The sequence below is a fragment of the Amphibalanus amphitrite genome, unplaced genomic scaffold (assembly GCF_019059575.1).
Source record: "Amphibalanus amphitrite isolate SeventyFive unplaced genomic scaffold, NRLGWU_Aamphi_draft 000293F_arrow, whole genome shotgun sequence".
Lineage (NCBI taxonomy): Eukaryota > Metazoa > Arthropoda > Thecostraca > Balanomorpha > Balanidae > Amphibalanus > Amphibalanus amphitrite.
The window spans coordinates 611,273-635,709 of record NW_024881788.1 but is presented as its reverse complement, the minus strand read 5'-3'; the positions used below and the strand labels follow the sequence as shown (position 1 = coordinate 635,709).

Below are 24,437 nucleotides of genomic sequence, written 5' to 3'. Positions count from 1 at the left end.
CGAGTGATCCGACAAGTGGAAGCTCGGGCCGAGCTTTGCATAAGCCGGAAAGGGGGCCATGTGGAAAACGGGGTGTAGAGTGCGTACGACTCAACGCATGACAATGTGACATGTCTGAAATAAAACTTGAAGGACATAGCTATTTGGAGCTGAAAGATTTTTCATTTTATCTTTCTTGAGTTTTCTATAATAGTGCAACGAAATCATGACATATTTTCGCGAACACCCTGTATGCACTGTGTGAATCTAATGGCAATGGCGCTGCTCTTACCTACAACCTACTTAACTACTAACACTGACTGACCACTCTAACAATACTAGCATGTACATATCCTAAATCCAACCCCCTTCCACGAGCAGCGCCATCTATCTATTAGAACTGCCATGTACGCCATCTGTTTTCTGTTCCATGGGCTGCTCTCACTCGCTTTCTTTGTACCTGTTCAAATATACCACCGGTGGGAACCGGAATGAATTGAAAATTGAATTGAAATTACCAACGGCTTAGACACTATTCAAGTATATTCAGAGCTCTGCATTAACTCACTTTTTTCTGCCGTCAATGCCACTACAAATGCCTATAGTCGGCGCACGTGCGCTTGTCGAGCGGGGACCACCAGTCGGGCGATTCGGAGCTGCCGCCCAATCAGAACGCCGCAATGCCGTGACGTCATTGGTCGCACACGACACGTTACGGAGATAGGGATGAGACAGCCCTGACAATTCATAAGTATTTTTACCAACTACGTAAAAACCGATTTCACTAAGCTTCATCACCAGTGGCACCTCCGATCAGAAAATGTTTGCAAATAAACTTGTAAACAGTAAAATTGTTTTTAATCAAGAACTATAGCATGTTAAAGATATTGCTTCTTTTTATTAAATTTTGTCTAGTATTCATGTCAAAAGCTGCCTTATTAAATTATAAATAATGATGCTGTTGGAAAAAGATATAAATGATAGTTCACATTATCCTATTATTGAAAGAAAATAACACGCAAAACATTTGACAGCAGAAGACTGTTGAATGCAATTATGGCGCGCGAATGACAAAACATGACAATATTTTATACCAATTATTTTGTTTCTTAGGGTGTGTGCTAAGTAAAAATAGAGCATGAAACGACTCAACAAAGCATAGTTGTTCTATATATATGACTGCTTTGCATTAGTGCACAAAAAGTATCAAAATTCCTAGCTGAGCAGCATTTGTCAAACACTTTATTTTTAATCAAGAACTATAGCATGTTAAAGATAGCACACAATAAAGATAGTTCATGTGTTTATTCAATGCAGGGAGGCAAGCAACTGATTCAATTTAGCACACAACCCTCTCAGGTCCAAAACAAGCGGTTACCATGGTTACGGTCACATCTCGGTGTGACCCTTTCGATGAGTGAACCTCAGCTATGCCCCCTCCCAGAGGACGGTAGTCCGTGTCATGTTGCGGTAGCTGCCAATGAGTACATGAATCGAAATGCAGCTATATGTCATGAAACAACGGGGGTCATAATGCGATGCTGACTACAAAATGCGAGTACAGACAGCAGGCATGTTCATGCGTACACCCCTAATGAGGGCTAGATCATACAACACTGACGCGAACCCGCTGCCCTGGCCACTCGTGCCGAACGCCTCAGCGGAGGGGTGGTCATCTGTGACGATGGTGAGGGCGTCGGTGGAGCGCGCTCTCGCAGAGCAGGTCTGTCGGATGCCTCCAGAGCCACTGGCGAGGTCATCCGCTGCGGTGTTGTCTGTGGCGATGGAGCTGTGCGGGATGCCGGCAGGGGGGCAGGGGAGAGAGACTGGAGTGAACGCTCGAAGGAATTTGCGGTTGCGGAGAGTGAGCTGTCGTGAGCCGTCCAGCATGACTTTGTACTGACGGAATGGCAGCACTTCCACAATAACTCCGCGGCGGTCCCACTGGAGCGGATGGTTTCCTGTTTGGTTTTGTACCAGCACTGTTTGGCCAGCGCGCAGAAGAGGTAGGTCCGAAGTGGGCGCACCTGAAGGCGCTCATGATCAGCCGTGGCTCGACGGCACAGTGCCTTTTCTCTCCATTGGGCGACGTCTTGCCACGTGCGCCGTAAGTCGTTGTAGGTGCGCAGAGGTGGTGTCAGAGCGGCGCCTGGCAGAAATCCCGTAGCTGGCGACCAAGCAAGAGCTCTGCCGGAGACATTCCCGATGCTCTGTCTGGAGTGTTGCGATACTGCAGAAGAGCGCGAGTGAGACGCACGGAATCCAGGCGACCGTCCCCTTGTACGTTGTCGTGAATAAGCCGTTTTGCGGTCTTAACAGCAACCTCAGCTCGGCAGTTGGCGTGCGGAAATGCCACTGAAGTCAAGCGGTGATGGATGCTGTGTTGTAAGAATTCCTGCACAGATCCGGATACGAACTGCGGACCACCGTCGGTAGTGAGGGTTTCTGGCACACCAAAGTCGCGACAGAGGTGTGTGAGCACTTTCACTAGGGTGAGGCTATGTCCTTCCCATATTTGAAACCAGTTACTGAACCGGTCCACCACAATGCCGTAGTTGTTCCCCATGTAGCTGAAGAAGTCGGCAGCGACGTGCTGAAATGGGTACTCGGGGACCACCGGTGGTATGGGAGGCATTCCACTCTGTGATGGTGCGTGTCGGATGCACGATGAGCAGGATTGACGGGTCGATTCAATGTCTTGAGACATGTGAGGCCAGAAGAATGACCTCTCTGCTCTGAGACGCATTCCCGTTACTCCCTGATGGGCTGAATGTAATGCAGCCAGAACGCGGCTCCTAAGCGAAGCTGGTATAACGAGCCGACCCTTGTACAGCAGGACATGACCAGATGTGGACAGGTCACGCCGGATGCTCCAGAATTTCCGCACTGATGGCTCGAGCTCGTCAGGAGACGCGGGAAACGATGTATTTACCAGATGCACTACAGCGCGAATCGTGGAGTCCTCCTTGGATGCGACTGTGACAGTAGACATGTCGACCGGCTGCAGGGATGCGGAGACTGACATGAGAAGTGCTGAGTCTGCGTCGTCATCAGGGCCCAGCGGTGCCGCCAGTAGTGCAGTCAGGTGGTGGCGCTCGAGTTCGTCCTCCGGCTGTACATCGGTGGGAGCTGATTGGAGACCATAGCGAGACAGTGCGTCTGGTCCCCCGTGTAGCCGACCGGGAATATGAAACATGGCGAATGACCAGCCGAAGGTTTTCTTCTTCAGACGACGAAGACGGGGATTGTCTATCCCATCTTGGGAGCGGTCTTTGAACAAGCCTAGCAGTGGCTTGTGGTCGGTCTCGATTGTGAGGTTGTTGCACCCGAGTGTGAAGTATTTTGTTTTCTCCAGCGCGTTAACCACAGCCAGAGCTTCTCCTTCTGAGGGTGAGTACCGGCTTTCCGCAGCGGACGTGAACCTAGAGCCGACGCCACACACTTTCCATCCGGAAGGGCAGCAGGTAGGTCGCAGGTCAGAACAGGTGCAGTGCTTTTGAAGCATGAGGTAGCCGAGCCCTGTTTTCGACCAGTCTGTGAGAAGACAGGTGGGTTTGGTTAGGCTGAAGGACATGATGCCCTTGTCAACTTCTGTAGCGATATGCGTTTTAGTCTCAGCGAACAGCTGATCAAGTGTTTCGTCCCAGTAGAACGGCGTGTCTTTCTTCAGCAGATCTCTGAAAGGCAGCAAGAGTGCCTGCGTTGCGTAGAATGCCGAGACCTGGTTGACGAGTGCCATGAAGGACCGGATGTCCGTGGTATTGCTGGGGGTCGGAAAGGAGCGGATCGCCTCGGCGTGGGATGGCAGAGGACGAACCCCGTCTGGTCCCAGCTGGAGCCTAGCCCAGTTCACTGTTTTTTTTTGACAGAATACAAACTTGTCTGGGTTTTGGATGATGCCGTTCCGACCGCATAAAGTGAGGTATTCTGCGACGTGCTGGAACATGTCTTTGATGGTCGGTTTGTACAAAATGCTGTCGTCTATGACTCTGTCACAGTCCTGTACGTCGACGGTTATCTTATCAAAACGATGAGTGTAGGCGTCTCCAGAAGCCTTGTACCCCTGTGGTGTAGTTCTGTACCGATATGGACCCCAGGGAGTTAAGAAGGTGGTGAGGTGCCGGTCTGACTCGCGAATCGCCACGGAATGATAGCCATTGAAGGCGTCTGTGGTCGACTTCCACTGCTCGGGTGGAATTGACATGGCCTTCTGGAACGGGGGCATGGTTGGGTGGGTCTGTCGAAGACTGGCTTCGTTCAGTGTCTGCAGATCAATCGTTCTTCTTGGTTCGCCATTGTGTTTGCGTGTGACAACCATTCTAGAACACCATGTCACTGGGTCATTGACATCTACCTTTTCCAGAACCCCCATTTCGACATCACGGTCCAAGTCACGCTTTATTTTCTCTTCCCAGTGACGCGGGACGACAGATGGAGTGTAAACTGCCTTAGGGACAGCACTGGGCTTCAGAGCGAACTCCAGAGGACGGCCATGCATGAGTGGGAGAGGCTGATGGCTGCATGTGTTAAAAGTAGATGAAGCGTAGTGGGCAAGCAGGCGCTCCCTGAGCTGAGGGACGTCAGCTTCCGACGTCCCTTCAGGAAATGGTGGTGGGTCAGGTGCGACCGTGCGAACAGGGCAGCCGCAGGGGGCCAGTTCGGTGTCACCAGGGTCAGTTTTCGAGGTCGTCACTGAATGGACGTCTGCAGTTGGCGTGTTTTCGAGACGAGGTGATGGAGGGTAGGGGAAGGATGGCGGGATGGATCCCAGGGTTATCAGTATGTCCTTGGAGAGGTACATCCCTGACAGATCTTTCACAATGTACAGCATCTCCGGGAGTTGTTGATGGCGGTCGTCTGAGGTCAGAGAGATCGTGACAGGGAGCACACCCCACACCTGCAGGCGGGACTTGTTGGCCGCGAACAGGCGTATGTCTGTCGGGAGAAGGTCACGCCGCTGGACGCCGAGGGTGGCGAGAATGTCGGGCCCACCGCAGGTGACTGTGGCACCAGTGTCAGCCACTGCCGTGCAAGACGTCACGTGCTCGGTGGGGGTGGTGGGTTTGTCCCGGAGCCCTGGCACGTTAGGGACGTCCACGGAGACAGTGACGGGTAGACGGTTGCCGCGTGGCCGCATGATGCCGTCAATGTACCCGCGCTCGGGAGCGATGGCGTATCTGGTGGCCAGCTCGTATAGGCTGCCTCCCGAGATGGCCTCCTGTTTTCCAGATGGGGCACTTCGCGGCTTACCTTTGTTGAAGCAAACCTTGGGGAGGTGGCCGCGTCGACCGCACGTGCAGAGGTGGTTGAAGGCGGGACACTCCAGACGCCTGTTCTGGTGTGCGTGCTCACCGCAGTGCTTGCACGATGCTACGAAGGATTTGACGTCAGTCTGGGGCGATCTTTGTTTCTTGTATGTGGATCTTATTCGACCGACTTCTCCACTTTCTTGAACTGTCGCCTGACTTCTCTTTGCCATCTCTCGGTCAGTAGCATATTTTTCAGCTCTTTGCAGAGTGAGGTCTGACTGGGCGAGGAGGTCTGTCTGAACATCCATGTCTTCAAGGCCTGAGAGGAGCTGGTAAAGCACCATGTGCTCCTCATAGCTGACTTGTTTGGTGCAGTCGCAAGTTATTTGAAACTGACACTGTCTAGCAGCGGCCCGAACGTTGGCTGAGAAATGGGCAACCGACTGGCCATTTTCCTGCCTCATTTTCTGTAGCTTGATCACGTGAGCCAACTTGTTCTCTGGCCGGACCAAGAGCGCTTCTAAATTGGAGACAAGCTGGTTTTCTGTTTGAGCGGTGAGGTTACTGCCATGTCGGGCAAACATCAGGTTGTAGGCCACTGGAGGTAGGGATTGTAGCACGATGTCTGGATCGTCCGATGTTATCCCTGCGAGTTGCTTGTACGATGCCAGCTGTTGCTTGAAAATACCCAGTGCCGCCTCAGTGACGGTGCCATCAGCGCTCACCTCCAGGTGGGGTAGTTTAGCGTGTGGTTTCCGATCCTGGGTAGGTGGGTTGGTGAACGGCTCCCTGGTGCATCTGGAGCAGCTGGATGGCAACTTGTCCTTCTAGACAGGGCGTCTTATATCGGCATTCGGCAATCAGGCCATGGACACTGAAGCTTGCTGTCGGGCATGTTTAAAGGTGCGATGGGAATTCAGACACAATTATCATGCCACTTTGAAAATGATACGTTACGTTAAGTTTCGGCCTTGGTTAGTTGAGCTCGTCTTGCCTCCCTGCATAGCTGAGCAGCATTTGTCAAACACTTTATTAGTTCATGTGTTTATTCAATGCAGGGAGGCAAGCAACTGATTCAATTTAGCACAAAACCCTCTCAGGTCCAAAACAAGCGGTTACCATGGTTACGGTCACATCTCGGTGTGACCCTTTCGATGAGTGAACCTCAGCTAATTCCAAACGTCAGGACCACTGGAATTTCAGGTTTGTAATTACGATGTTTTCTTTCAAGTTTCTGGTCCTCATGAAACAGAAAGTTTGCGATTCCCATGTTTCCTAGCAAATTTTATCTTGTAAAAAAGTTTGCAAATATTAAACTCAAAATTCATGTTCAAAGGTTTCGTGAAATTCAAATCTCAAATGTTGGTAATTATTTCTTGTAAACACAAGTTTTTTCTTTGTAATTACAAGTTTTATTTGTTAGTGAAACAGGCCTCAGACCAAAACAGAACAAAACTTCATAACATTTTCTACCAACACGTGAAATTTCACGCGCAAATATGCAATCCTCTTCTCAAGAGAGATCAAGGTGCCACGTTTAGCGACGTGTCTGAGCCAAAGGGGAGCGCTGAAGAAAACACCTGGTTAAAGGACCCTCCCACCTTCAAAAAAGTGAATGAGTTAATGAATTGGCATTAAAGTCATGTCGCTCGGTTCCGAAAGAGCAAAAACGAATATCTATCAAATTTCACCGAAAAATATTAACCAGTTTTCCAGATATTATACTTTTACTTTTGTATACTTTTTGGGATCTCCGCTGTTCCTAGCGACTTCATTTTGGAAGTGCGGCGTTTGCGGCAGATGTCGCGCGCAAATAGCATATATCCACCAGTGCTTCACAAAGATAAGAGGGCATCCCAATGCATTAGCCCCTTAGAATCCGAAAACTGCAAGTTTGAAATTCCATATCTCCGAATTAAAGCATTTTTCGATGATGTGAGTGCCCAAACCGGTATTTGCAGGCCATGGCCACCAATTTGGCTATCTCAACTCAAAACTAATGTTAAGGTGGGATGGTCACTTTAAAGTGACCATCCCACCTTATCATTAGTTTTGAGGCTTAACATGACAGGCTGAACATGTTGACACAGCGTGATAAAAACGACACACCTGTGCAGTGTGTACTCCCGGTGTGCCCCGGCGTGTTGGACCGCCAGGGGCGGTTCTCCCATATAGGCAAGGTAGGCAGTGCCTATGTCATTCGTCGTCTTCCTTTTGTCTCCACTCTCCCTACCTCATCTCATCTCATCTCATCTCATTTATTTACAACAGAAAAAGACAAAATAAGTACAAAAGTGAAACAAATAGGATTGGTGCAAAAGCGCAACGCTTAACCCGCACCCGGGCCGGGGGTGTTTGAACACCCCCCCCCCCCTGTGGGTTTTCGCAGCGCCGCCGTTTTTGGCTCACCTGTTTTTGCACCTTTTGCGCACATGTGAAAATTTCAGACCCAGGTCGCCTTAGGTCAGGTCACCAGGTCACGCCAAGTGACCTCACCTCAGAAAAATAAGAATGCTCGTCATAGCTACACCGATTGATCGATTGCTTGAAACTTTCAGTGATTGATGAATGCAACATTATCCATAAAAATTTATATCTCGGAATTTTGATATCGGTGACCTAAGGTCAGGTCAATTTTGCGGCCTCTCCATTATAAGTCAATGGGAGAAAGTTGAAAAGAGTCTGTTTTGCACGAACGCTAATCTAGATACTCTAAAACATCGAGATGTAGGTAAAATTGACACACTGAACCGGAAAATGGCAACTGTGACCCCTCGTTATGTCCCCGACGTCATCTCAGGTCACAAACAGATTCTAACAGTTTTTCGCTAATACCTTCTGATAGAGGCGTGCTAGAGCGCTGAAAGCGCCTTAGATGTGTTCGGCTCGACGTTGCGGATCGACTGATGTGCAACATGACCTTTTCCGGTCAGGTCATGACCTTGGCCTGAGGTCAAATTTTCAGGTTGACCTTTCAAGGTCAAATTATAGTTCATTCGACGCGTCTCGACGAGAGGAGCACGATGCTGGCAAAAGTAATGTCATGGCTCTTTTGAGTGAAAAGTTATTTCCGAAAAAAACGCTTTTCGTAAGAACGGCTATTTTTGGAGTTTTTGCCCTCTGGAGGCTTCACCGTTGACCTGAGGTCAAATCTGAGAACATCACTCAGAAAGGTCTGTAAAAGGGCTATCGAATGCGCTTTTCCGCGGCGCTGTAGCTCTATCGGTTACCGAGATAGCCGTCGGCAGTTTCCAAAATGTTTAAATAGTCAACATTTTACCTTTGGTGACCTCTGGCGACCTGACCTTTGACCTGACCCAAAAAATGACCGAGTGTTTTCGTCCTTGTTTTCGACGTTCTTTCGATTGCCGCTTACCGCGTGTCGCTACGTGGCCCAGCAGCCGAGTTAGAAGGGGGTGTTCAGACACACACACGCGGCACGCGGCCCGGCGCGGAATCTCAGAGCACCGGCCCGACGCGGGTTAAATCAAGGCACCTCTCCTCAAAATAAACGAGGTTACAAAACATGACACCACCGAGATCAACAAAGTGGGCCAACAAAGTGTGAACTAACTAAAAGTACAATAAAGGTGAGCGATCACTCCTCCGCTGAGTGGCATTCGTTTGCATTCGTGGCATTCGTTTGTTTGATTGCATAGTTTGGGTAGAGTGATTTTCTGCACTTCAGAAAACGCTGAAAGTAAAGTAAATTGTCCAAGCTTTCCAAAAAAATATCACACGAAGCCATTACATAGTCAGAAACTTGACGAAAAACCTTGCCTTGCTGTGCTTACCTTGTCCTGCTAGACTAGTGCCCATGCTGACTGATGAGACTATTGAGCCTTTTGGTAGAAAATGGCTATAAGGTTGGCACATCGACTAGGTGCTACCTTTTAACTCCCAAAGTAAACTTCCTAATGTGCTCGCTCATTTTCCATATAATGAAACACATTTTACTACACCAATTTTTATCTTTAGTCTAAAATTGCTTACAGTGTGGTGATTGTTGTGCTATTCTATTGTCTCTTAAACATTATTTTAGACGAACTAGACTCCTACTGAGTGACCTTTGTCCCTCTGGTGGCAGACAAATAAGATATGGCAAAGACATTTTTTATAGATGATGCTGCAAGCTGGTGCTGGAAAGCGGTGATGCTGTCCCGTGCTGTGAAAGCCGTGGCGTCAAGTTATTTTCATTACTGGCGAACATTGATCCCCGTAAGAATCTAATTCATGTCTTCGTAACCTTCTAACTAGTACCTATGTGAGTTTTGTTTTGATTTTCCCATATGACTGGAATCATGAAATGGATAACAATTCGTGACCACTTCTATTTGTATTTGTATTTGTATCTACATTTTAGAGCGATCCACATACAAAGTGCGTGGCGATTACTGCTCAGAATCCGTATCCGCGTTTGCTAATCTAATCATTCAAAACATTTGCACATTCACTCACGTCAAAACACGGACAAAACAATCTCAGGACAGCCTCATCGCTCTTACCCACCCATGCCCACCCCCACCCTATTGGTCAGCGACGATGTGCTGATTCATCGTCCGCGATTGCGGCTTAAACAGCGCGGGCGAAGCGGGCGGGAGGCAGAGCTGCGACAGGTGAGGCTGAGGTGGCAGGCTGTTCAGCAGAGCTGCAGCTCGATAGCCGAACCACCGCTTGCCCGTTTCCAGCCGCGGACGGGGAAGATGGAAGAGGTGATCTTGCCTGGATTGTCTCTCGCGGATAGCGCTTTTAGCGACGAACTGCTAGTTGCTCGGGTTCTCTAGAATTGGTCGTGATACTAAATCTGTCGCCTGTCTGTAGTTTTTTATTATGGTCTAGGGTTTGGCATTTCTTTTTTACCAAGTGCCTGCCTACTTTCAAAAGGTGTCAGCGCCGCGGCCCTGGTCTGACGGCGCGCCCCGGGCCGGCAGATCGCCAGCCCGGCCTGCACCGAGCTGGAGGTGGCCATGCTGGATTGGCTGGGCCGGGCGCTGGCGCTGCCGGAGCCGTTCCTGGCCAGCTCGGGGCTCGGCGGCGGCGGAGTGATCCAGGGCACCGCCAGCGAGGCCACCCTGGTGGCACTGCTGAGCGCTCGCAGCCGCCGGGTTCGCCAGCTTCGCCAGCAGCACCCGGACTGGACCGAGACGGCCGTCACCGGCCAACTGGTGGCCTACTGCTCCGGTCAGTGCAGCGCCGGCTCCGAGACCGGCCGCCGTCCGCCCGCGCCATACCCGGACAGCTGGTTACAAGAAGCGATTCACCGATGATCTCGGAGCCAGGCCAAAGGCTGCTAAAAGCCGAAAATCAAGCGCCGATGTCATGTCATACTGCCATGGATTACATGAATGCAGCAAAGTTGTTACCGCAGGCCTATGCAATACTTTCTAAGATGAGGTCACTTGACGTGACCTGGTGATCTGAACTTAACCCTCGCCCTGGCAGGGGGGGGTCGATGCGACCCCCCCCCTAAGGTTTTTCGAAGATAGCGTAAAAACGGCGGCGCGCAGCGCCGCCAAATTTGACACAGCCTATGGGGCAACCTTTTCACATATGACCTGAAAATTTCAGGTCCGGGTGACTTTGGGTCAGGTCACCAGGTCAGAAAAACCGGTACAAGGTCATGGTCAAATTTCAATTTTCTTTATGTACCTGTCCAACTCACAGTTTTTGACTGATTTACTTCAAACTTTCAGGATGTGGTAAGTTCACCGAGTTGTATAACATATATTCCGGCTTTTTTGAGGTCATTGACCTGAGGTCAATTAGAGGTCATTACGTCGTAATGTTAAGCCTATGGGAAAATACTAAATTCGGAAAATACTGGAGATATCCGCTTCGTTCTATCACTTTTGTGCTTTGAAACCACGGTACTTAACAGCAGGTCACTTGGTGCTTCTTTGTTTGGTGTACTTATCCATGGATCAGGTCAAATGAGGTCAACTGAGGTCAAATGACGTTTTTGCCAATAACTCGGCACATAATGACGCTAGAGCTTAAAAAATGGTATCATTGTGTTCCTGGTGATCAACCGAATCGAATGATATGCGATATGATGCAATTTGGTTAACCTGAACTTAATTTATAAATTTAAGTTTACTTAAAATTTAAGAAAAACTTTAAGTACACTCTAGCAAGCTAAAAAGTATATCATTCGACGCGCCTTGACGTGCTGAGTTCACTGGTGCTTTTCTTTTTGCTCTATCTTAATTAGATCAAAAGTTATAAGCGAAAAACTTTTGACCTGTTTTTAGCGAAATTTTTACATTTATACCCCCCAAAACCCCCCTAAATATTGACCTAGAGCAACCAAACTTGCACAGGGGCGAGAACTCCAGGGGGCCCACCTACCTACCAAATTTGGTGTTTCTAGGTGCCATAGGAGCCAATCGCGAGGGGGGGTCGCATCGACCCCCCCCCTGCCAGGCCGTGTTATGAAAAATGCCCTGCCAGGGCGAGGGTTAACTCGGCAACCACTGGGCCTCCGCGCCACCCGTCAACCGTTGGGGGGCAACTAGGGCAACATCCCTTTACTTCTCTGACGATATCGTCGCGACGTAAAGAGATAGAAGTGAAACCGCGTACGTATTTCTGAATAGCTGGCCAAAGTTGTGTCCGAATTTGGTGTCGATTCAGTTTGAAATGACGTCACACTGACGTCAGAAGTCAGGTCAGATCAGGTATGGGATCTTGGCCTGACACCGTTGGCGATTTCGGCCGCATTTTCTTCTTTTCCTTCTTCTTTCAGGGCCCTGCCGTTCTTTCAGGGCCCTGAAAGAACGGCAGATCTATCACCTGGACCTGCAGACGGCGTTATTACAGTTTCAATAGCCAATGCTGCATGCAAGAGCGTAGCCAGGATATCCTCAAGGGGGTTCCCAACTTACAGGGACCGATGGTAACCTCCCTCAAAATCCAAAAAGCCATCGGATTTCATCCACTATTTTTTTTTTTTTGGAGGGACCCAAATAAATTGCAAAATATTTATTTAAAAAATAAAAGATGTTAGAACTGGGGGGCGGGGGGGGGGGGCAAGCAGTTCATGGGCCCTGCTAGCTAGGCCCACGAATAGCTTCATAGAGTCGCTCAGCCGGTTCTGAAGGCGGACTGGGGGCCTCGTAGGTCGGATGAGGGTCCTTCAGACCGTCAAAGGCCCCCTACAGGCCATGAGAGCCTCGTAAGCGTAAGCCAGATTGAGAGATGGACCCTGAGCTTGACAGAGGCGATAGAGGACCTCCTCAGTTGGAGAAAAGGCCCCTCCAGTTGATATAGGCCCCTCGTACAAACAAAGGGCCCCTCAGGCCGATCGGGGCCCTTCAGACCGACAGAGGGCCCTCTCGGTCCAAAAAGGGCCCTTCACGCAAGTAGCGGTTCCTTTACACTGACAGAGGACCCTTCAGATGTTATTCAGAGAGACCCATCATGGGCTCGCCTCAGACGGCAACTCGATGCGTTCAGAGGGCCCGTCGGTAACTAAGAGGGTCTAGCGACCGCGGGCCGTTTCATGTGCTCAGAGGGTTTTACTGTAGCTCAGAAGGCCCACGTCAATCAATCAGGAGCCCCTTCATGCGTTCAGAGGGCCCTCTCGTGTATTCAGAGGGCCTTTCTATAGTTCAGAGGGCCCCTGTCAAGCGATCAGAGGGCCCTTTATGCGCTCAGAGGGCCTTTTTTAGTTTAGAGGGCCCCCGTCAAGCTATCAGGGGCCCCTTCATTAGCTCTGAAGAGGGCCTCTCGATCTTCAACCAAACCATAAAAAAATAAATATTAAATAGAAACTACAAAAGAGGCTCATCAAAAATATAGTGGGTGAAATACGGCCTAAAAATTGGGTAGGGTGTACGTACGTAGGTAAAGCCCACATACATGTGGGATCTCCGATTTGAAACATGGTCCATCCCGGAACTTTTGAAACTTCTAAGGGCCCTGCCGTCAGTTTCGGGGATAAGGACCCATGAAAGGCCCAAAAGGGGTACCTAGGGACCATGGGGACCCCCCTTCGCTACGCCAATGGCTGCATGAAACCATTTACATGTAAGACATTACAAGTTCTTATGGTCAGGTTACCAGGTCAGGTCAATTGACCTTGAACTCAGCAAAAGGTAAAACGGTCGCCATAGCTACACCGACTAAACAATCGCTTTGAAACTTATGCGTTAAATTACTAAGAATAAAAGTATGTACAAAGTGCATGCATTGGAACTTTAACCCGCGCCCCGTAGGGGGGGGCCGAAACGGCCCCCCCCCCTGTCCTTTTCGGTCGATATCTCCTAAACGGCTGGAGTTATCGCCACCAAACTTTCAGGACCCCTCCGGGCATCAATTTTACACATTGTGACCAAAAATTTTTTTCCAGAGGCTATGATAGGTTGGCCACAAATGACGTCAGATTGACGTCATGTTCTGTCATTTTCGACCGAAAAAAACCTTCGCGAGAAGACCTGTCAGGACTACAGCTTTGAAGATACAGAAAAATGATCGAGACATAAAAGGTGTAGAATTGACAGGGCTACAAAACTGCTATCTCGAATTTTTGAAATTTTTGAGTTTTGATCCCCAAAAATCAAAAAAGCATTTTTTTTAGATATATTCGCCAAAAAATCCAAAAAAAAATTTGAGTTTCAAAAAAAAAACGGAATATATGTGATAGTGCCTACCGTCTTCTATCTATATACCAAATTTCAGATCGATACCTCGTTTTCTGGCCAAGTTATAGCGAAAAAACTGTTCAAAAATGATGACGTCAAATTTTCAAACTCAATTTTTGGCAATTTTAGAACTCGTAGAGCAAAACGAAGACCACCATTAAACTCCCCGTGACGAGCTGCATCGAATCGATACCCATTTTATGCAAAAATATCAACTTTGAAATTTGACCTAATTTGACCTGACCTTGACCTGACCTTCACCAAAACGTGACCTAGGCTGGCCCCAAAGGCTGCCTAACCCACATAATCGCATTTGTCATGTAAAATGGACCATAAAACATGTATCACACGACACATTCGTATTGTGACCCCCGGTGACCTGACCTCGCTGTGACCTGACCTGGTATCAGTGACCTCAGATAGCAAAGTATGTGTTTGACGAACAATGTACCATCGATGGTTTTCAATAAATTACCAATTTACTCGCTTTCACAGCACATTTCTTGAATTGCCTGTGAACGGTGAAAATCTGACCTTTGACCTGACCTGTGACGTCATCGGTTTGACCTAGGTCAATGAAATTTGGTCACAAGGTAGTTCCCGGGTGGGGCTATCGAACGCCGTTTGAATTTTGAAAATCGGCCGGTAACTTTCCGAGATCTTAGGGGGGGCCGAAACGCCCCCCCCCCCCTACGGGTGGTAGGGTCCGCCGGTAGCCCTACGGGGCGCGGGTTAATCCGCGCACCGACGGCGGTCTGCGCCAACTTAGAACCGAAGGGGGGGGGGCGGATGACCCTGAGATCTCGAGAACGAAGCAAGATAACGACAAGCAGTAAACGACATGGGATACACACGGACAAGGTCTACAATTTTTACACAGGTCATTTTCAGGTCAGGTCAAAGATGACGTCACAGGGGTCAAAAAAGTGAAAATGGCGGCGCTAAATATGGAGTTTTTCTCGAATAACTTTCGAACTAGTCAAGATAGAAACAAACTAAGGGCATCATCGTGATCCTCTCGTCAATCCACATCGAATGATATATATGTTGACCTCGAAAGGTCAAGGTCAAATGTTGACCTCAGGTCACGTGACCTCGAGGTCATCATGTATATCATTCGATGCGCCTTGACGAGCTGAACGCAATGAGACCATCCGCGCGTCTGTATCTTGTTCCTGTGCGGAGTTATTGGCAAAAAACCGCTGGTGACCTTTGATGACGTCACATGACCTTACAGCTGCCCAACAGCAAAACAGACCTCAAGGTAGTGAAGGTTGATCGTTTATGAAGTCATGTATGGTTACAGAGCCATTCTGACCCGTTTTAATTGTAAAAACAGGGAGTTGATTTTTCCCCCTTGACTTATAATGGGGAGGTCGAGAAATTGACCTGACCTTAGGTCATCGATATCAAAATTCAAAGATATAAAAAGTGTAGCTACTAATGACCTTATAACATCCTGCGACTTTCAAAGGCCTCCGACATCTACTGTAGCTCTGGCACGGTGACAAAGTTGCAAAAAAGTGACTTGAGGTTGGGTCATTCAAAGTGACCTGGTGACCTGACCTTAAAAGTTAGGAGGTTCAGACGTAAATACCATGTATAAAATTGATGAAAGAATAGTCGTACCAAATTTCGCGACGCGCGGTTTTCCCGCTATCTACGAGAAACCTCAGGGGGCGGATATCCACCCCCTCGTCGGTGCGCGGATTAACCCTCGCCCGTATTGGTGTTTTTCCAGCCGCGAACGTATAAGGGGGGGGGGGGGTCCGTTGGACCCCCTTGCCGTTTCGCCCCTGATTGAGCTAGAGCTTCACGGAAAAAACGAGCGTGCTGCCCGTGACGAGAGGAAGCCGAAGATACCCAATTTTAAGGTCCTAGGTCATTGGTTGACCTTCCAGGTCAGGTCAATGACCCAAAAGCCGGGAAAATCGGGACCTCTTAGAATGTCGTAAATTGTGGCTGCTATGCGGTTTTTCGGGGTGCTGATCACGAATATCATGCTAGTTTTGATCACAGATGATATCTTCATGCATTTAGGCCAGGTCGGGTCAGGTCAGGTCAGGTCAACCATTAGGGGTTCTGCCGGGTATTCGTAGAAGGTGTCAGCCGCCTCTGACAGCTTCGTAACATGTTACGAAGGCACCAAAACTACTTGTAAATGTTCATATGGTTGTTAAATTCGAATTCAGCTCCAAAAACTAGCTTAGAAACATGTAAAACTCGAAAAAGTGAACCGAGGTCATCAAAGGTCAATAACCTGACCTGACCTTCAGGTGACCTTGACACCCACCCTAATGCATAGGACCAACATCATTTCAGATTTTTGAACGCTTGAAACCACGAAAAGACTGCAAACGCGCCGCTAATGCGAGCCGACATGCGCCGAATCGCGATTCCGGCCAAACACGGTCTCGAAAAGTAGGTCACAGGTCGAAGATCATTTGGGTCAGGGTCATGAAATTTTCAGGGTAGGTGTAAAATTGATCAACTCGAGGGTGCTGAAAGTTTCGTCACGATCGGCCGCTTTTTACGCGAGTTATTCGCTAAAAACCGACGGGTGAGGGACGGATACGGGTGAGGGTTAATATACCGATGACCTTATGGTCAGATCAATTTTGCATACTCTCACTTAGAAGTTGATAGGAGAAAGTTTAAAGACGCCTGTTTGGATGAACGTTGTCCGGTTTCACTCACAAACATCGGGTTATAGGTAAACATCACACGCTGAATTTGAAAATTGCATTTGTGTCCCTTTTTATGACCATAAGGTCATGTCAGGTCATAAAAGATCTACAGCAGTTCCTTGACGAGAACTTTTGATGAAGACGTGTTACAGCGATGGAAATAACTTAAAATGTGTTCAGGTCGACGATAAGGAACGGCTGATAAACAACATGACCTTTTCATGTCAGGTCATGACCTTGACCTCAGGTCAAAATTTCAAGATGGCCCTAAAAGGCAAATTATAGCCTTCATTCGACGTGTCTCGACGAGAGGAACACGATGCTGACACAATGTCGTGCCTATCTTGGGTAACTAAATATTACAGGAGAAATCGTCAAAACAGCCATTTTATTGCTGCCCTCTGCAGGCTTCACCGTTGAACATAGGTCAACGTTGAGTGCTTATTCCAGAAAACGTTAACCCTATTCCTGGCGGGCTCCGCCGGGACAAGAAACTGGCGGGGGGGGGCCGATTCGGCCCCCCCCCCTTCAGATCTCAAAAACTACACATCGCAGCGACAAACGGTAAACGGCATCGGATACGCACGGTCAAGATCTACAATTTTTACAAAGGTCATTTTCAGGTCAGGTCAAAGATGACGTCACAGGGGTCGAAAAAGTCAAAATGGCGGCGCTAGATATGGAGAGTTTTTCTCGAATAACTTTCGAATTAGCCAAGATAGGAACAAACTAAGGGCATCATCGTGATCCTCTCGTCAATCCGCATCGAATGATATATATGTTGACCTCGAAAGGTCAAGGTCAAAGGTTGACCTCAGGTCACGTGACCTCGAGGTCATCATGTATATCATTCGATGCGTCTTGACGAGCTGAACACAATGAGACCATCCACGCGTCTGTATCTTGTTCCTGTACGGAGTTATTGGCCAAAAACCTTTGGTGACCTTTGATGACGTCACATGACCTCACAGCTGCCCAACAGCAAAACAGACCTCAAGGTAGTGAAGGTTGATCGTTTATGAAGTCATGTATGGTATATGGGGCCATTCCGACCCGTTTTAGTGGTAAAAACAGGGAGTTGATTTTTCCCCCATTGACTTATAATGGGGAGGTCGCGAAACTGACCTGACCTTAGGTCACCGATATCAAAATTCCGAGATATACAAATTGCACATACTGGTACCCTAACTAAAGCCTGAAGAGAAGAAATTGATCGGTCAAAAACTCTAGCTCTGGCGTGATTGCAAACTTTTCTGAGGTAGGGTCACCAAACCGCCTCTGGTGACCTGACCTGAGGTCAGATCAACTCAAAATTTTCAGACATGTTGCGTAGAAGCCTTTTAGGAAAAGTCAGAAAATTTGAGCTTCCTAGCTCAACGCGTTTGGGAGAAATAACCAAAAAACCTCAGGGGGGCTCCTGAGGCCCCCCCCCCCGCCAGGAATAGGGTTAAAAGGGCTATCGAATAAATCTTTCTGCAGCGCTGTAGCTCTATTAGCTTCCGAGTTATGGGCCGATTTGTAAAAAAAAAAACAATCAAAACGATGAAATTTGATCTTTGATGACCTCTGGTGACCTGATCTTTGACCTGACTTAAGAAATGACTGGAGTACTTGTGTCATGATTTTTGACGCTTTTTAACGCCGCTTGCGGCATCTTACATGCCGCTTACTTCTGTGCCGCTAAGTGACCCAGGAACCGAGTTAGGGGTGTTCACCCCCCCCCCCAGCCCGGTGCGGCTGGCGCCGAGAACCGGCCCGGCGCGAGTCAAAGTATCTGGCATTGACATATACAGCGAGCTATTGCATTAAAGGGACTATCCCACCTTTAACATGGGGTTTGAGTTGAGATAGCCAAGTTTGCGGCGAGGTTCAGAAACCACTATCTAGGTTGCAATCCCCGCGACCTCTTGGTGTTGAAGAAATTCGTTCCCTTCATTTGAAAATGGGCCTTGTGCAAGGCCCTATCTTCAACATGGAGCGACCGTTAGTGTGACGTCACCTCGTTTAGTCATTCTGCTTTAAATGGGTTTGTTCGTTGAAAAATCGCTTAAAATTTGGTCTGAACTTTGTTGTGGTGCCTACAGAGTAAAAAGAATCAGCTTTATGACAGTAATGTGGCCTGGGGAAGGAGGTAATTTTGGGCTGTGACGTCACATATTTGAAAGTTTGTGTTTGGAATATGGGAAGCCTAAGATGTTTAATGAATAATAAATGCCAGAACCGTGTTCCTGGTCATCCAATCTATAAAGTCGGGCACAATTTAACTGGTTTTAACAACATTTTAGAAGGTGGGATAGTCCCTTTAACTAGTCTCACGAGCCGCGGTCAGCATATTGCCCGAGTAAACATATTGCCCGTGAGCTGAAAGGTAGGTAGTATGCATACTACCCGGGCAGTATGCAAACTACCCGGGCGGTATGCATACTGCCCAAGGGGTCGGGTAGTATGCATACTACCCGGGTGGTATGCATACTGCCCGGGCTGTTGGGTAGTTTGCATACTGCCCGGGTAGTTTGCATACTGCCCGGGTAGTTTGCATACTGCCCGGGTAGTTTGCATACTGCCCAAGCTATCATATTGCCCGTAACATATACAAAGCGCAGTAACTTGTACCCGATGTTAAGGTGTCAGGCTAGTCGCTGACCTCTGGGATCATGTCAAGTGCTCCAAGAAAGAGTTCGGTTTTTGGTGTATAATTGACCCAAAAAAATTGTCACATAGTCACGATTTTGACACCATAGTTTTATTATTCTCCCTGCTCAGAGCACGTCAAATAGTTCAGTTAACCCGCGCACCGACGGGGGGAGGGCGGTTATCCGCCCCCCGGAGGTTTTTCGCCAAAAGCGGGAAAACTGCGGCGACCGAAATTTGGTGTGACTATTCTCTCATCAATTTTGCACATGGTGTGCAAGATTGAACCTCCTAACTTTTAAGGTCAGGTCACCATGTCACTTTGAATGACCCAACCTCAAGTCAATTTTTTGCAACTTTGTCACCGTATCAGTCTCAGAGCTGCAGTAGATGACATACATAGTCCTTTGAAAGTCGGAGGATGTTATTAGATCATTTGTAGCTACACTTTGTATATCTCGGAGTTTTGATATCGATGACCAGGTTAATTCAGGTCAGGTTAATTTCTCGATCTCCCGATTATAAGTCAATGGGGGAAAATCAACTACCTGTCTTTTTTCACTAAAACGCGTCAGAATGGCCCCATATACCACACATGACTTCATATCCGTTCAACCGTCACTACCTTGAGGCCTGTTTTGCTGTTGGGCAGCTGTAAGGTCATGTGACCTCATCAAAGGTCACCAAATGTTTTTTCTCAATAACTCCTAACAGGAACGAGATACAGCCGCGCGGATGATCTCATTGTGTTCAACTCGTCAAGGCGCATCTAATGATATGCATGATGACCTCGAGGTCACGTGACCTGAGGTCAGCCTTTGACCTTGACCTTGACCTTTCGTATATGGTTCGATGCGGATCGATTGACGAGGGGATCACGATGGTGCCCTTAGTTTGTTCCTAGCTTGACCAATTCGAAAGTTGTTCGAGAAAAACTCTCTCCATATCTAGCGCCGCCATTTTGACTTTTTTGACCATTGTGACGTCATCTTTGATTTGACCTGAAAATGCCCTTTGTAAAAAAAAAATTGTAGACCTTGTCCGTGCGTACCACACGCCGTTTTATCTTGCTTCGTTCTCGAGGTCTCAGGGGGGGGGGGCGGTCATCCTCCCCCCCGTCGGATCTAAGTTGTCATGGAAAAAAATCAACCTTGTACGTTGACCTTCAGGTCAAGGCAGGTCAAAGCCACTCAGGACACAAAGCTGGTCAAAATAATCCATGTTGCATATCGTCCGATCTGGCAGGTCTTTCTGAGTCCATTGACGGCTTTTCCGTTCTGGCTAGCTCAATTCGTTTACGAGTTATTGATGGGAAAAGTTCGATGACCTTATTGACGTCATATATGACGTCACGTTAAGTCAACAATGCAGATATTTTGCATCGAACGTCGCAAGGTGTGTATGAAAGCTTGATCCTATGTGCTTGGGATAGTCTTGAATCATTTCTTAATCCTTGCCCAAAAATAGATGCTTCTATATTTTAAAATGGTAAAGTCACGTGACTGACATGACCTCAGGCGAACTTGATCGAAAAATCCGAGATGTGCAAGTTTTGATGGCTCAGAAGATCACTCAATCCTATAAATTTCATCTTCTTGTGAAATATCTTCTGTCACTAAAGACGTTGTGACTGCGATATTTTACGACCATACAGAGGTTTACTTATGACGTCATAGTTCAGTGACCTGACCTGACCTGAAAAAAACAATTGGTGTCATAGATGCAGCTTAAATCAAAGGCCAAGCAGAAGCATAACAGATTTTATTTTTCCGTGATCAGCGCATACCGAGTAATCGCAAAAAGCCGTCGAGCGATGGGGTTTGCACTCGCGCCCCCTCTCGGCGGCCGCAGAGAGGGCGGAGGATCAATAATCCAGATCACGATATGGGATTATTGGGCCTAGATGTGACTCTGCACGCACTAGTGGACTCCTTGAAGTAACTAGTAAATTGCCTGCATTCAGTTCAAGACCTGAACGGCTAATTTTCAACATAGCACCGATCACCGTCACTTCAAGGTCACGCTCGGTTAGTTAACATACGTTTGCATATGTGCCATTTTCTTCAAAACTTCTGAATGACCCACTCTAATTTTGTCAAAGGTTGGTAAGAATATGGTACGCAATTAAATATATTAAAATGAGCCAAATCGAAGGCGGCGTGTTTTTTTCTATTTCAATTTGTGTGCTTAAAGGGACCCTCCCACCTTAACATTAGATTTGAGTTGAGATAGCCAAATTGGTGGCCATGGCCTGAAAATACCGGTTTGGGCACTCACAACATTGAAAAATGCTTTAATTCGGAGATATCGAATTTCAAACTTGCAGTTTTCGGATTCTAAGGGGCTAATGCATTGGTATGCCCCCTTAGAATTTGTGACGTCAGCGGAGATCTAACGATTTTAAATCTTTTACTAAAACGTTTGGTAGCACGCGGTGGTATATGCTGCTTTGCGCGCAACAAATGCCGCACTTTCAAATAAAGTCGCTAGGAACAGTGGCGATCCCAAAAAGTAAACAAAAGTAAAAGTCTAATATCTTGAAAACCGGTGAATATTTTTCGATGAAATTTGGTAGATATTCGTTTTTGCTCTTCCTGAACCGAGCGACATCACTTTCATGCCAATTCATTAACTTTTTTGAAGGTGGGAGGGTCCCTTTAAGAACAGAATTAAGCAGCTTTCAAGGTCATATATTTAAGCACGTGCAATTATAAACAAATATTTAAGAAATTACCTAAACAATAGCCGTTTTCACGACGGCCATCTGGTACACATTTGGTGCACATCTGGTACAGATTAGGTGCAGATTTGGTCAAATCAGGTTCAGTGTGTCTCTTAGCAGCAATTAGCTAGGGTTGCACTAATTGCTTATATGCTTGCTTTGTCATATTATCAGAGAGCATCATCGATTAATCCTCGCCCTGGCAGGGCATTTTTCATAACACGGCCTGGCAGGGGGGGGGGGGTCGATGCGACCCCCCTCGCGATTGGCTCCTATGGCACCTATAAACACCAAATTTGGTAGGTAGGTGGGCCCCTGGAGTTCTCGCCCCTGTGCAAATTTGTTTGCTTTAGGTCAATAGTTAGGGGTTTTTTTTTGGGGGGGGAAATGTAAAAATTTCGCTACAAACAGAAAGTTTTTCGCTTATAACTTTTGATCTATTTAAGATAGAGCAAAACGAAAAGCACCAGTGAACTCAGCACGTCAAGGCGCGTCGAATGGTATGCTTTTTAGCTTGCTTAAGTGTACTTAAAGTTTTTTTCTTAAATTTTAAGTGAACTTTAATTAATTGATTAAGTTCAAATTAACCAAATTGCATCAAATTGCATATCATTCGATTCGGCTGATCACAAGGAACACAATGACACCATTTTAAGCTCTAGCTTCATTATGTGCCAAGTTATTGGCAAAAACGTCATTTGACCTCGGTTGACCTCATTTGACCTGACCCATGGATAAGTACACCAAACAAAGAAGCACCAAGTGACCTGCTGTTAAGTACTATGGTTTCAAAGCACAAAAGTGATATAACGAAGCGGATATCTCCAGTATTTTCCGAATTTAGTATTTTCCCATAGGCTTAACCTTACGACGTAATGACCTCTAACTGACCTCAGGTCAGTGACCTCAAAAAACCCGAACTATATGTTATACAACTCGGTGAACTTAGCATACCCTGAAAGTTTGAAGGAAATCAGTCAAAAACTGTGAGCTGGACAGGTGCAAAAAGAAAATTGAAATTTGACCATGACCTTGTACCGTTTTTTTTTTTACCTGGTGACCTGACCCAAGGTCACCCGGACCTGAAATTTTCAGGTAATATGTAAAAAGGTTGCCCCATAGGCTGTGTCAAATTTTGCAGCGCTGCGCGCCGCCGTTTTTACGCTATCTTCGAAAACCTTTAGGGGGGTCGCATCGACCCCCCTGCCAGGGCGAGGGTTAAAACACTGACATAAATTCATAAAATGAAGATATTTGCTGTAAAAGAGATTAGGTGCAGATTTGGTCAAATCAGGTGCATTTGCCGATAGCCCGTCGTGAAAACGGCTATTATGGTTTATTTCATTCAAATCAATCAAGTACAACCAAAGTTATGGTCGTTTAACAATATAAAGATGCTACATGTAAAAATTTGATGCACTACCGTAAAGTGGGGCTATTTGAGACAGTGGGGCTATTTGAGACGGTATTTAAAATCGCTATAAAATGAAGAGCGTTTGATTTTTATGTGATATTTTTGCTCAGGAAGGTGTGGAATCGAGCAGTAAATTCGCCTGAGCAAAAATTAAGCAAAAATTTCAAACGGTTTTTATTTTATAACGATTTTAAATACTGTCTCAAATAGCCCCACTGTCTCAAATAGCCCCACCTTACGGTATATTTAAAAGACCTGTGGTCAGAATGTGAAGAAAAAACGCCAAATGTTTTTTCCGGAGTGACACAGTAACTTGCTCACAAATTTATAATGAAATCGCTGATGGTAAGGTGCAAAACAGCCGACTTTTGTTCGATTTGACGTGGAATGCCCCAATGGCCCTGCCTGGCGCCCAAAAAGGAGAGGGCACGATCCCAGAGGGCCTGCCGAACACTTAACTACAGGCATCACAGCTCCATACAGCTATACCTTTAGCAGATGGCCAAGACCACCTGCGATACATCCCAGCACTAATCTTTATTCGGAACCTGCCTTGATTAACCAAAAATGCGGTAACCCGCGCCCCGCTGGGCTATTCAGCCATATGCGCCCTGCTGGGGGGGAGGGGGCAGATTCTGCCCCCTCCTGTCTAACTTCCGAACCGATGGTCGTAGAAAGACGGGGAAAACGGCAATCGAAAGCTCTCAACAAGGCGGATCTTAAGAGCCCAATTTTTTTGCTTAAGTAGGTCAGAGGTCAGGTCAAGGTCAGGTCAAGGGTTCAAAATGCAAGTTTCTACAGTATCGGCCTTGCACCGTAGTTGCCGAAGAATGGACTGAGACTGATTGCCCAAAACGTGTTCTTAGACTACCAAGACAATATTCGTTGCATGAAATGTCATTCAATGGTCAAGGTCAAGGTCAGGTCAGGTCAGGTTAGGTCACCAAAAACAAAATATAGAAAAGGGCATGTGCGACACATGTTTTATGGGTCATTTTACTCATAGAATCCAATAGGCACACTCAATAAGTGATATGGACCACCTCTGGATGAATTTCAGGTCGAGGTCAGGTCAAGTGAGGCCAAATTTTGAAGTTGGTTGTTAAGGCCTAA

The 24,437-nt window shown here is 47.3% G+C and overlaps 1 protein-coding gene across 1 annotated transcript in view; it reads left to right on the top strand.

The window, feature by feature from the left end:
* The window catches only part of LOC122387629 (aromatic-L-amino-acid decarboxylase-like), a 114,191-nt gene that overhangs the window by 17,561 nt on the left and 72,193 nt on the right, over positions 1-24,437 (top strand). Inside the window, exon 4 of the mRNA XM_043377984.1 lies at positions 10,160-10,409. Within this exon, the coding sequence (XP_043233919.1) occupies positions 10,160-10,409 (250 nt within the window). The remainder of the gene's footprint in view (positions 1-10,159; positions 10,410-24,437) is intronic.